A 13,716-nucleotide genomic window follows, 5' to 3' on the forward strand; every position below is an offset into this window, starting at 1 on the left:
AAAAGTTTGAGGCTAAATTATTTGACTAGAATATGTAACTCCTACATCAAGAAGAGAAAAAATGTTACAGATAGAAAAGTAGACAATAAAATCTGAAACTCTATTGGGAATGTGTACTCCTATGTAGGAGAAGTTGTCAGTTTGAGGCTACCATACTATCTCTATCCTTCTTTTTTCCCATGATTGATTGAGAAGTTGCAAGAATTATATTAGTGTTAGTTACAGAGAATTTTCATCAAAAACATTGAGTGTATTTTGACTTCATAGAAGTTAAAATGTTGATAATGGAACTCTCTTTCAATTTGTAGAAACATTCTTAACTGCATTGCTTCATGGAAGTAACTAGACCCTGTAAAAGGAGAAATATGAATATCTTGTTTTGTAATATGACAGCATATATCCTAGTATTTCTAGGACCAAACAATTTTGAAATTCCTCTATGGTGAATTTAGAAAAATCTGTCAATTAGTTAATGTATCAATTGGACAATTGCAGCACCATTCAGAGAGTGATGGCAAAAGAAATGACTTCATGATTTGGAAGGCCACAGTTCTTCTGTAGAATGTTCGCTTACTATACGTAATAGCAAAACTTAATAAAGTTTAATGACAAGTCATCAAAATAAATCTTAGAATGATCTTTGTTTCTATCTCCTCAAATTCTCTGGTTTAAACTAAATAGACGTGGAAGAGGAAATAAATCCACCACGGGAATACATGGACCGAACTGCTTCTAATTAAAATAGAATTAAAAATGACAATCATCAAAATGATAACAAGGACTGAATAAGCCAGCAGTAAGTTAGGTGGAAAAAAAATTAAAAAACTGACAAACCCTTAGCAAATCTGAAAGCAGAGGCAGTCTGAGACAAGAGGGACAGAGAGAGAGAATGTACACAAATGAGTAACACCGGAGATGAGATATTTAACCTCATGACAGAGTCAAGATACAGAAGAGGATAAGAGAATATTGCGAAAAGCTAGTAAAATAAAACCCTAGACAAAATTAGAAAAATTAGAAAAAAAATTAGACAAAAAGGTTTACAGGTCATTTCTGGAAGTCCTTCAAAGGCTAACCTAATATAAGCCTCTTAAAATCTTCTATATAGCAGACAGTGAACTTATACAATGAACTTGATGTATGATGCCAGTATATTGCTTAACCAAAAACCTCATATGGATTCATCAGTAAAAGAACTGTAGAAACATTTCTTGCTTGAACTTCAGTGCAAACTTTCTCAATAAATTTCTATAGAACTGACATGAAGAACTAATAAAAATAACCCACAAATTCTGACAGAAGGGGAATCATAGCAGAGGGGAAAGTTGCTTCAACATATTCAAGTCAACCCATGTAATTCAGTTCATCAGTAGGAAGAAGCACACGAATCACAAGATCATGCGTATAGCTGTCAAAAGTCATTTGATAAGATCCCATGAAACCTTATCATGACAATTAGGGAGATAAAAGAAACATATGAAATATTCCTCGATATAATAAAGAATCTCTATGACAATCTGACTGTTCCCTTACACTTAATGGTGAAAGGAAAATACATGTCCAGAATTAGGAATGAGAGAATGAATCCCTGCTCCGCAAAGCTTTTCAGTATACAATAGGAATTCCTAACTGAAATAATACTGGTATAATTTGGGGAGAGGAAGGGAAAAAAACAAATTATTTAAATGGAGATACAGGTAAACCACTTGCAAAAATGAGATGTATAAGACATTATGTTCAAAAAGGAACTTCACAACTTTGGGTGGGGGTGGGGAGAATGGAACGATAGGGATGGTAAGGGGAAACGAAGGAGGAGGCAACAATGCTTGATAAGAAAATTACACATTAGCTTGCTCATGTAATTGTATCCCCTCTCTATTTCTTTGCAGATAACTTGATTCTGTATTGAAAGACTTATACACTACAATCACAATCCTTTGGCTGTTCTAATCTTTTGGCAAAGTAACAGAGTTTACAATGAACTCAAATAAATCATTTCAGTATGCCCAAAATGAAAAGAATGAAGCTTAACCACAAAAAGACCTTCTTTTGTGATAGCCTCCAAAAGAAAATACTTATGACTTCACGTAAGCAGGGAAGTGAAGGACCTCTGTGGGTACACATCAATCATCTGAAAATAGAAATTGAAGCATATTTAATAACATGAGAAAACCATACATGCTCCTGTATTTGAAGTATTGACATTGAGAAATTTGGGAAATTCTCAAAAGCTACTACCTCCAAATTCAAAGCAGTACTGATCAACATCCCTAAAACATAATTTAATGGAAGAGAATATGTAATAAAAAGTCAAATAGAAATGTAGATGAACCAGAAAGCAACCTTTAGCAGGAAATTCATAGCAAGAATATAAATACTCCACTGCAAACTCTATTATACAACACAGAGAAAAACCTCAAAATACACAAAAACTCACTCACACACATACAATATAGATATATGCAAACATATGCACATATACACACAGATGTGTGTACAGACATATATATACATACATATATAAAATTAGAATTGGCACATAAACAGGCCTAAAGACCAATGGAATAGCATTAAAGACACAGAAATCATCCCAGAGATTTATGGCCACCTAAATTTTGATAAAGGTGCCAAAAGCATCAGATAGAGGAAAGGGAAACTCCTCTCAATATGGTGCAGATAAAAATAGCTATACATGTATGAATAATTTAAAGTAGAACTTTATATTTCAACTTAAGTTGGAGCCAAGTCTAAATGAAACAAAGGCCTCAAAGTAGGTTTATGTATCATGAAATATGATAGTATGGATTAGGGGATGACATATTGAACTTCGAAATCAGGTCAAAATTTACTACATAACAATCCAGTCACAACGAATCAAAGGAGGGCAGAATATAAGGGATTTTGTTCAACTGGAGAATTTTGCATGGCAATATTCAGAGGTAGCAAGAGAAATATGTGTAATAAACCCACCATTTGGGAGACAATCTATTGAACTCTAACTATAAAACATGCAAGGGTGACAGAGCTCCCAAAATTAAATTTCCTCAATAACAAATTCACAAATCCTCAGAGAGAAAACTGCCTGATAATTAAGTGGGATAAAGACACAATAGACATTTCTCTGAAGAGGAAATATCAATGACCAGTACACACATGAAGAAATGTTCAAACTCTATAGCCATAAAAGAAATTCAAACAAACAACATTGAGATTCCACCTCATCCCAATTGGAATGACTATAATCAAGAACTTTAATAACAAGAAATGCTGGAAGGGTTGTGGCAAAAGGAAATTCTACTATATTGTAGGTGGGAGTATAAACTTGTTAAACCAATTTTGAAAGCAGTATGGAGGATCCTAAATCTCCGAATAGAGTTGCCCTATGACCCAGCACATGATCACAGACAAGACCGTACTAATCCTACCAGAACAACTTTGTTTAAAGCAGCATTATTTACGATAGATAAGAAAAGAAATCAACACAGATCCCCCTCAGTAAATGAATGGGTCAGGAAAATGTGGTACACACACACACACACACACACACACACACACACACACACACACACACACACACACACACACATACACACACACAATGGAAATTTATGCCTCCATCAGAAAACATTTGTTAGGAAAAGTAAAGGCAAGGAAAAAATTATATTAAGTGAAGTAAGCCAGGCCCAAAGAAACATACGTCCCATCGTTTCCTTTACTTGCAATGAATAGTACATGTCTGGGACAGGCAAAAGTTCAAAAGCTATGTACATTTGACAAGATTAAATGATGTTAAGTGAAATGAACTCCAAGATAGGGACACAAGTGGTTTTTTCTTACTTACTAGTGTTTCTAACAGATTCATAAGGTACCATGTGATTTTTTTTGTTGCTTTTTTGTTCCTTCCCACATTATTATCCATGTTTTCACTCTATTTGATGTCAGTGCCGTGCATCTTCTCTATTTGAGGAGGGGAAGGAAAAAAAAAAGAGAATGACTAAGGAGGGATATAAGTTGGCCCATTGTATGAATGAGATGTACAAGACTGTTGAAAAACAATTTTTACAATTTAGGCTGGAGGGGGAGGGGTTTACTTGTGGATGTGGGAGCAAGGAATGGTAGGGGAAAAACAAAGAAGGAGGGAACAATGCTTGATAGGAAATGTATTCATTACCTTGCTCATGTAACTGAAACCCCTCTGTACAGTATTTTTAAAATAAAAAATCTTAAAAAAATTCATTAAGAAACAACCACCCCATTTATAAGTTTTCTAAATTATCCAAGAGATTCTGATCGGTATGAAATAAAAATGACCAATAGATGTATGCGGAAATATTTAATATCTCTTGCCAAAATCGAAATGCAAATAACTATAGTGTACATCAAACGTGCTGTGCTTATCATGAGCAAGAATACTGTAAAAATACTGTACGAAGGAGTGACAGTTACATGAGTAAGGTAATTAGTACATTTTTATCGAGCATTATTGCCTCCTTTGTTTTGCTCCTACCATTGCTTCTTTCCTGACCTCCCCAACTCTTCCCCACACTGAAGTTGTAAAGTTCATTTTCAACATAAGGCATTCGACATCTCCTTGTTACATTGGTTCAACCTGTATGCCAATTTAAGCATTCTGATTTTTTTCCCTTCCCCTCCCCAAATTAGAAAAATATATATACAACAGCCAGGACACTGGAATCAAATTCAGTGAAAAGAAGGGTTATATTGTGTGTGGGGGGGGGAGGGGAGCATACCAAAGAAACAAAAAAGCGCATACTACGTTTTAAACACATTAAAAACAATAGCACGTGTTCCTATCTTCAGGTTCATTTCTCTTAACAACTTCATATATCTCTATTTACTTATATATGTAAATATATAGGTATATATATCATAACTATACATATATATATCATATATATGTATATATGTGTGTGTTTGTGTGTGTGAGTCTCTCTCTCTCTATGCCTATACATGTTTATTTAGCTTCAGACCTTTTTGCTTGTCCTAAATTTATACTAGTTATTCCAAATAAAGGAAACCATGTGACCTATGTTTCTTTGGGCCTGACTTACTTCACTTAATATAATTTTTTTCAAGTCTTTCTGTTTCCTACCTAATGGGGTGGTCATTCTTTCTAATGAAGGCATAAAATTCATATATATATATACATATATATATACAGATAGACATATATGTACATATATGTATAATATACATATATATGTATATTACATATGTATATATGCCACACTTTCTTGATCCATTCATTTACTGAGTGACATCTGGCTTGCTTTCTTATCTTAGCTATGGTAAATAATTCTGTGAGAAACATAGTTGTGTGGTAGGCATAGTATGGTCTTATTCATGATCATTTGGGTAAATTCTCAAAAGTGGGATTGATGGGTCATAGGGGAGCTCTATGTGCAGTCTTTTCTTTCTTTTAATTTTTTATTGTAAAGATACTATACAGAGGGTTACAGTTACATGAGAAAGGTAATGAGTACACTACCTATTGAGCATTGTTACCCCCTCCATTGTTTTCCCCCTACTAACCCTTCCCTCCCTACCTTCCCCGAGGTTTTTTTTTTTAATTGTGATTAAGTGATTACATAATTTCCCAAATTTCACAGTATTGTGGAATAATAATGCTCATTTAAAGTCACAAGTTCATTCTAACTTTCCTGGAACAAATTGTCTATCACAGTCTATAACATATAATGGTGTATCCATATACACCATACAAGTGATCAGCTGCATGGGGATATTTAGTAGTTGTTATAGAAGTTGTGCATTTCTTCACATGTATATTGGCCTTTCTAATTTCCCCTTCAGTGAAGTTTCACTTCAAGTATTTGGCCTACTTCTTGACCAGGCAGTTGTTTCTTTCGTTCTTTTTTTAAAAAATTTCATTGTGAAAATTCCATACAGAGGGGTTTCAATTACATGGGCAAGGTAATGAGTACATTTCTTATGAAGCATTGTTGCCTCCTCCATTGTTTCCCCTTAACATCCCTTCCCATCTGCCCTGCCACCTCAACTCCCCCACTCCCACACTACCAAAGTTATAAAGTTCTTTTTTCAACATAACTAATTCTCATTGTTTCAAGGGGTCCTCCTGTATCCCTATTGAAACAGTTTCTTTTTTCCCTTACCCTACAGAAATTACACCAACAACAAATACAGTGAAAGCAGGAGTTATACCGTGGGGGAGGGACATACAAAGCATCAAGGAAATAATGTTCTAAATATATTAGAAACAATCGCAAGAAAGAAAAAATTTGAATATTTATCTTGGGTTCATTTCACCTAACATGAACTTATCTGAACTTTTCTGCTTGTCTCAGACATATACTAGTTATTGCAAATAAGGGAAACCATGGAACCTGTTCCTTTGGCCTGAAAGATTGAAATCAGGGCTATGTCCATTTCACAATTTACTAATTGCTAATTCTGCTTCTGTAAATTTGCTTGCGCTAGCACAGACCCTCCCGGGAAATAAGTAAAATGTTTCAGAGTCCAGATGCAGGCTCTGGGACAAGGTCTGCAAACATAGATAAAGAACAAAAGAGTATGTTCTTCTAAATTCCTGTGTAAAAACTCTCAGCAAGGGACTCAAGATAAAGACCATCTGGCAAGCCCAGCAAACTAGGTCAAATGTCAACCAATCAAGAGCCTGTAACTATGTGGACACCCCGCCAGGGAAGCCTCCCCCTAGAGAGCCAACCAGTTTACAACGAGTGTTACAAGACTTCCCACACAACAAAATGATTGCTGGAGTATATGATGATTTTTAAATTAAGCCAATCCCGGTGTTTTATGCTAATCCTGTGGTTTTTGCCTTTAAAAGTGCCCGTATCCACTGCTCGGGGCTCCCTGTCTGCCCTGGACAGAGAGTCCATTTGCGCAAACGCCAAATAAACTCCTCTTGTTTGTTGCATCTGCTGGTTTGGGGTCTTGGTTCCTGGGATGCCCTCCCGTTGAAGAAAGTATCCCAGTGAGTCTGGGGTCTTTCAGGTTGGGGGCTCGTCCGGGATCAGGCACCCCCAGACCCAAAATTTCAAGACCAGTTGGAGGTAAGACAGAGCTCTAACTTTCTGTGTTTTCCATGCTTGTCCTCTTTGTTTTACTTTTTGGGGATCCAAAAGCACCTGTACAGGACTTGTATTTGAATTTGTATTTGGGCCAGAGGGAAAAGCAGACGTGCCCTGTACCCTGGTCCCACCCTGAAGTACTGTCTAGGGTCGTTTGGAGGAGGGACAAGATCTGAGTGTCTCTTTGTTCTGGGGAGTTAAGCCACGGCCAGCCTCTCCCTTCTGAAGTTTCCCTCCTCATTTGTACTCACTCGGGCACCACTCGGCCTTTGTCTAGTCTCGTCTGTGTCTGTTTAGCGTTGATTGTCTTTGTTGTCTGTCTTGTGGCCTTCAAAGAAATGGGACAACAACTAACAACCCCTTTAAGCCTGACTCTAGATCACTGGAAAGAAATCTCGGCCCGGGCGCACAACCTGTTGTTGGAGGTCTGGAAAAAGAAGTGGATTACTTTCTGTTCCTCCGAATGGCCTGCCCTCAACGTGGGGTGTCCTAAGGAGGGTTCTGTCAATCTTGATGTTGTTTTACAGGTGAATGCTCGAGTTTTCCAGTCCAGCCCTCACGGATACCCTGATCAGGTGACCTACATAGTTACTTGGGCAAACCTTGCCCAAGATCCCCCGAAATGGATTAAGCCTTTTCTCTCCCATTCTCCCATCTCCCTTCCAGCCCCTTCACCCTCTGCCTCTCCCCTGTCCCTCTTCCTCCTGCCCCCACCCAGCCCATCTGTCCTCCCCCGCCTCCCCCCTCCCCACCCACTCCCCTCACTCCTCTTCTCCCTCCCTTATCCCAGTCCTCCCTCTACCCCCTAAAGGAATTGTCAGAGCTTAGAGCAAAGGACTCTTCCCCCTCCTCTTCGAGTCCCCCCCCCCCCCCCCGTTCTGTCTGATAATCAGACGGACTTATTATTGTTAGAACGCCCACAAATGCCAGACCCTCTGCCGCCTTATCCCCAGCCTGCTCCAGTGGAAGAACACGGAGGGCTGCTAGGGGCTCCCTTACCCCACCTGTTCCCTCACCCGACTCCACTGAGCCATCAGTGCCCAGAGCGCCCTCGCCACCTCCCAGCAGCTGCCTGCACCTCCGCCTTGATCGGGACGGAGAAAGCAAAGGAGTCTGGACGGCTCATGCCTTCCCTCTCCTGACAGTGGCCAGCCAAGTTCAGTATTGGCCTTTTTCTGCTTCAGACTTATATAATTGGAAAACCCATAACCCACCCTTTTCCCAAGACCCTCAAGCCCTGAGGGGCTTGATTGAATCCATCTTGCTAACCCACCAGCCCACCTGGGACGATTGTCAGCAACTCTTACAGACCCTCCTTACTACAGACGAACGCCAGCGGGTGTTCCTAGAGGCTCGTAAAAATGTTCCAGGACAAGATGACAGACCAACACAGTTGCCAAATGAGATCGATGAAGTGTTCCCTTTGACTCGCCCTAACTGGGACTTCAACACTGTTGCTGGTAGGAAGCGGCTCTGTCTTTATTGCCAGGTTCTGTTGGCGGGTCTCAAAGGGGCAGGAAGTTGCCCCACTAATTTGGCCAAGGTACGTGCGATAGTGCAAGGTTCTGAGGAAATGCCTGTGGGATTTTTAGAAAGACTAATGGAAGGGTACCGTAATTATACACCCTTTTACCCCTCTGCTGCAGACAGACAATCCGATGTCATTAAGTCATTTATCGGGCAGTCGGCCACGGACATTTGGACTAAGCTGCAGCGGTTGGAGGGGCTTCAGGGGTATACTTTGCAAGACTTGGTCAAAGAAGCAGAAAAAATTTTTAATAAGAGGGAAACCCAGGAAGAAAAAGAAGAAAGATTGTGTAAGTTGCAGGAGGATAGAGAGGACAAGCGAGAAAAGAAACATACCAAAGAGTTAAGTAGAATCTTGGCCACCATAGTTCGACACCCAGGAGAGAGAGAGACTAGGCCAGTGAGGGACCTGGGAGACGAAAAGAGACCCAATTGAGCCGGGAACAATGTGCGTATTGCAAAGAAATTGGACACTGGGCCAAAGACTGTCCTAAAAACAAGAGACAGGCCAGAGGGTCCCGAAGATGGGCACAGGTGTTGTCACTGGAAGGTGATGACTAGGACAGTCAGGGCCAGGAGCCCCCCCCCCCAGCCCCGGGTAACTCGTTGAGTGGGCAGGAACCAGTAACCTTCTTGGTTGACACAGGTGCCCAATACTCGGTACTGACTGACCCAACCAAAAGGTCCCCTAAGTACTAAAACGTCCTGGGTACATGGAGCCACTGGAGGAAAACTGTATCGGTGGACGACCGAGCAAAAAGTACATCTCGGAACAGGGCTGGTCACACACTTGTTTCTCCTGGTCCCAGACTGCCCCTATCCATTGTTGGGGAGAGACCTCCTCTCAAAGGTAGGAGCCCAGATCCATTTTCAAGAAAAAGGGGCCTCTGTTAGGGGTCCCCAAGGACAGCCTCTCCAGGTCCTAACTTTATGCCTGGAAGATGAACATCATTTACATGAAAGCCCCCAGTGGCCCCGATCGACCCCCAGTGGTTGTCAGATTTTCCCCAGGCTTGGGCGGAGATGGCAGGAATAGGGTTGGCTGCAAACCAGCCTCCTCTGGTCATCGGACTTAAGGCCTCGGCTGTCCCGGTGATGATACGTCAGTATCCACTAAGCAGGGAAGCTAAAAATGGAATTAGGCCACAAATACAAAGACTGTTACAATTGGGTATCCTAAAACCCTACCAATTCCCATGGAACACTCCCTTATTACCCGCCAAAAAACCCAGAAGGGGAGACTACCATCCGGCGCAAGACTTGAGAGAAGTAAACCGGAGGGCTTAGGAGATACATCCTACAGTGCCTAACCCCTACAACTTGCTGAGTACGCTGCCTCCAAGTCGCACATGGTATACAGTGCTAGATTTAAAGGATGCCTTCTTTTGCATGAGACTGAGCCCTCACAGTCAGCCGATCTTCGCCTTTGAATGGAGAGATCCAGAGTCGGGTTTCTCAGGACAGCTCACCTGGACGAGATTGCTGCAGGGATTCAAAAACTGCCCGACCCTGTTTGATGAGTCTCTACACCAGGACCTGGCTGATTTCAGAGTCAACCTTCCCAAATTCACCCTTCTACAGTATGTAGATGATCTACTTCTAGCAGATGAGACTGGAGATGATCATCTAAAAGGTACTTGGGCCCTTTTAAAGAGACTGGGGGAGTTAGGGTATAGAGCCTCAGCCAACAAGGCCCAAATCTGTATCCAACAAGTAACCTATCTAGGCTACAAGCTAAAAGGAGGGCAGAGGTGGCTAACAGAGAGCTGCAAACAAGCCATCACCCAGATCCCTCTGCCCACAAGTGCTCGAACACTGAGGGAGTTCTTAGGGAGTGCTGGATTTTGTTGCTTGTGGATACCAGGGTTCGCTGAACTGACAGCTCCTCTGTACCCTCTTACCAAGGCTAATACCCCATTCCGATGGGAAAAGGAACAACAACAGGCTTTTGATCAAATTAAAAAGGCCTTATTGTCAGCTCCGGCCTTGGGCCTTCCGGATGTGACCAAGCCCTTCACTCTATATGTGGATGAGTGACAAAGAATTGCAAAAGGAGTCCTGACCCATAAATTAGGGCCCTGGAAAAGACCAGTGGCCTATTTCTCAAAAAAATTGTGGCAGCTGGATGGCCCCTATGTCTTCCTATTATTGCAGCTGTGGCCGTGTTGGTAAAAGACTCTGATAAGCTAACCTTGGGACAGCCCTTAACTGTGACGGCCCCCCATGCTATAGAGACAGTTATTCGCCAGCCCCCTGACTGCTGGCTTTCAAATGCCCGGATCACTCATTACCAAACAATGCTATTAAATCCCGACCGAATTCAGTTCGGGGCCCCACGCTCTCTCAACCCAGCAACCCTACTCCCGGACTCAGATTCCCACCTCACCATCGAACATAATTGCCATCAAATCCTGGCAGAGATGCACGGAACCCATGAGGACTTAACTGACTAGCCCCTACTGGACGCTAAACACACCTGGTATACGGATGGGAGCAGTTTCCTACATAATGGTGAGCGAAAAGCGGGGGTGGCAGTGGTGGATGGGACCATGGTCATCTGGGCATCGACCCTAGAGCCCGGAACATCAGCGCAGAGGGCTGAACTCATTGCCCTGACACAGGCGTTGACAAAGGCCCGGGAAAAGAAAGTTAATATCTACACAGACAGTCGGTATGCCTTTGCTACCGCATGTCCATGGAGAGATCTATAGGAGGCGAGGTCTGTTGACTTCAGCAGGAAAAGACATTAAAAACAAAAAGAAAATCTTAGACCTCTTACAAGCCCTTTTCCTGCCTAAAAAGGTAAGCATCATCCATTGCCCAGGCCACCAAGTGGGGAGGGACCCTGTAGCGGCAGGAAACAGGATGGCAGATGAAACTGCTAAGGCAGCGGCCTTACAGAACCAAACCTTTGCTTTAGTCACATCACAAGAATGGCAGCCAAAAAAAAAAAAAACCTCTCTTCCAGTATTCAGATCAGGACATAGAGGTGGCCAAAAAGCTAAAGGCAACTTTTAACGACTCGACTGGGACTTGGGAATATGAAAACAGGACTATATTGCCCCGAAAGGATGCGAAAAGGCTGGTCACCCACTTACACAGATGGAGTCACTTGGGGTACAAAAAGTTGGAGACTATGCTACAGAGAGAGGAACAGTTTCATTACATTCCAGATCTGTCAAACATAATTAAACAGGTTATAGACTCTTGTGTTCCCTGTGCCAAGGTTAATGCAGGCCGATTCCAAGCACCCGCTGGAGTCAGGATGAGAGGCGAATGGACCGGCACCAATAGGGAGGTCGATTTCACCAAAATCAAGTCTGGCAAGTATGGGGCTAAATATCTCCTAGTCTTTGTAGATACCTTCTCTGGCTGGACGCAAGCCTTCCCCACAAAACCAGAGACAGCACAAGTAGTAGTCAAAAAGATTTTGGAAGAGATTTTTCCTCGATTTGGGCTCCCTAAGGTAATAGGGTCAGATAATGGCCCTGCTTTCGTCTCCCAGGTAAGTCAGATGGTGGCCACGCTTTTGGGGATAGATTGGAAATTACATTGTGCTTATAGACCCCAAAGTTCAGGACAGGTAGACCGGATGTATAGAACAATCAAAGAGACCCTAACTAAATTAGCCTTAGAAACTGGCACTAAAGATTGGGTCCAACTCCTCCCCATGGCTTTGTTTCGAGCTCGGAACACTCCAGCAAGCCATGGACTGACCCCCTATGAAATCCTATATGGGGGGCCCCCTCCCATAGCGGACTTCCTTGACCCTGCCATTGATTCTTTTGCAAATACCCAAAGGTTACAGGCGCGGCTGCAAGCTCTGCAACTCATCCAGAGACAAGTGTGGAAGCCTTTGGCCTTTGCCTACAGCACAGAGAGCTCCACTGTCGCACATCCTTTCCAGATTGGCGACGAGGTGTATGTGAGGAGGCACCAATCCAAGACCCTCGAAACATGGTGGAAGGGCCCGTACATTGTGCTGCTGACCACACCCACTGTGCTAAAGGTAGACAGAATCGCCGCCTGGATCCACGCCTCCCAAGTCAAGCGAATGCCGCCTGAAGACAAAAAGAACCCCCCCCCCAGAGCCACTGAAATGGAAGGTGCAGCGCACTCAAAACGCTCTCAAGATAAGACTCTTAAAAACTGTTTAATATTCCTTGTTACTATAATTTTAAAAGCAGTGGAGGGACAAAAAGTCCACCCCCTGGGTGGGCACAAACCCACACTCTCTCTATAACCAGACTTGGCAAGTGATGGATGAACATGGGGGCATCATATGGTCTGCCTCCAATATAGCCCCCCTTTGGACATGGTGGCCCAACCTAACACCAAACTTTTGCATTTCTGTTTCTAATCAGGCGGATGCCTTATATGGAAAGGCAGTCCGCCAAGGCTACCCTGTCTATGCCTGCCCCGTCAACCACCAGGACCCTTCTCTCACGTACAAATATGAAGGAGAAAAAGATTATTTTTATAAAGCCTGGGGTTGTGAAACTAGTGGGGACACCTACTGGAATCCTTCCTCCTCTTCGGACTATATTACAGTCAAAAGGGCCAGTGCGACAACAAAAGGGATCAGATAGAGTTGGGGCTATAAAGTTGGCCCTTGATATGATGAAGGAAATGCGCCGACTCAGGATATTACCGGTGGTGCGTAAAGCTTACTATAAAATTCACCACCAAGGGGCAAATGCCTAACTTAGGCTGGGTGACTGGATTCACCGGGGGAGTCAGGCTGCGCACAAATAATTGGGGTTATGATAATAGCGGGCTTATGATGATCCGCCTCCAAGTGCAGAGTGCTGGTCCCAACCTCCTGGAACCCAACCCTACCCTCGAAAAGAGGCCCTTTTCCATAAATCAGGAGCCCGACCTCACCCGCCCACGGGTCATCCCTAACCCAAGCCTGCCCCTAATGCCCCCTTTATACAACTTAATAGAGGGAGACTATTCTGCCCTCAACTCTACCAAAAGTAACCTCACTCGGTCCTGTTAGCTCTGCCTTTCTGAGGACCCCCTTATTATGAAGGGACAGCTTACAATGGTACCTACAACTATTCTGACTCATGCCCTTGGGGACGACAGGGCACCA

At 42.7% G+C, this 13,716-nt stretch overlaps 1 protein-coding gene across 1 annotated transcript in view; it reads left to right on the forward strand.

The window, feature by feature from the left end:
- LOC122099794 overlaps positions 1–12,861 on the forward strand; it is a 55,789-nt gene extending 42,928 nt beyond the window's left edge. The window contains 6 exon segments of the mRNA XM_042670320.1: positions 8,004–8,825; positions 9,312–9,592; positions 9,595–10,728; positions 10,731–11,304; positions 11,306–11,585; positions 11,689–12,861. Of these exon segments, the coding sequence (XP_042526254.1) occupies positions 8,004–8,825; positions 9,312–9,592; positions 9,595–10,728; positions 10,731–11,304; positions 11,306–11,585; positions 11,689–12,861 (4,264 nt within the window).
- The last annotated feature ends 855 nt before the right edge of the window (positions 12,862–13,716 follow it).

The sequence above is a fragment of the Dipodomys spectabilis genome, unplaced genomic scaffold (assembly GCF_019054845.1).
Source record: "Dipodomys spectabilis isolate Male_0828 unplaced genomic scaffold, ASM1905484v1 ptg000533l, whole genome shotgun sequence".
In the NCBI taxonomy this organism is placed as follows: domain Eukaryota; kingdom Metazoa; phylum Chordata; class Mammalia; order Rodentia; family Heteromyidae; genus Dipodomys; species Dipodomys spectabilis.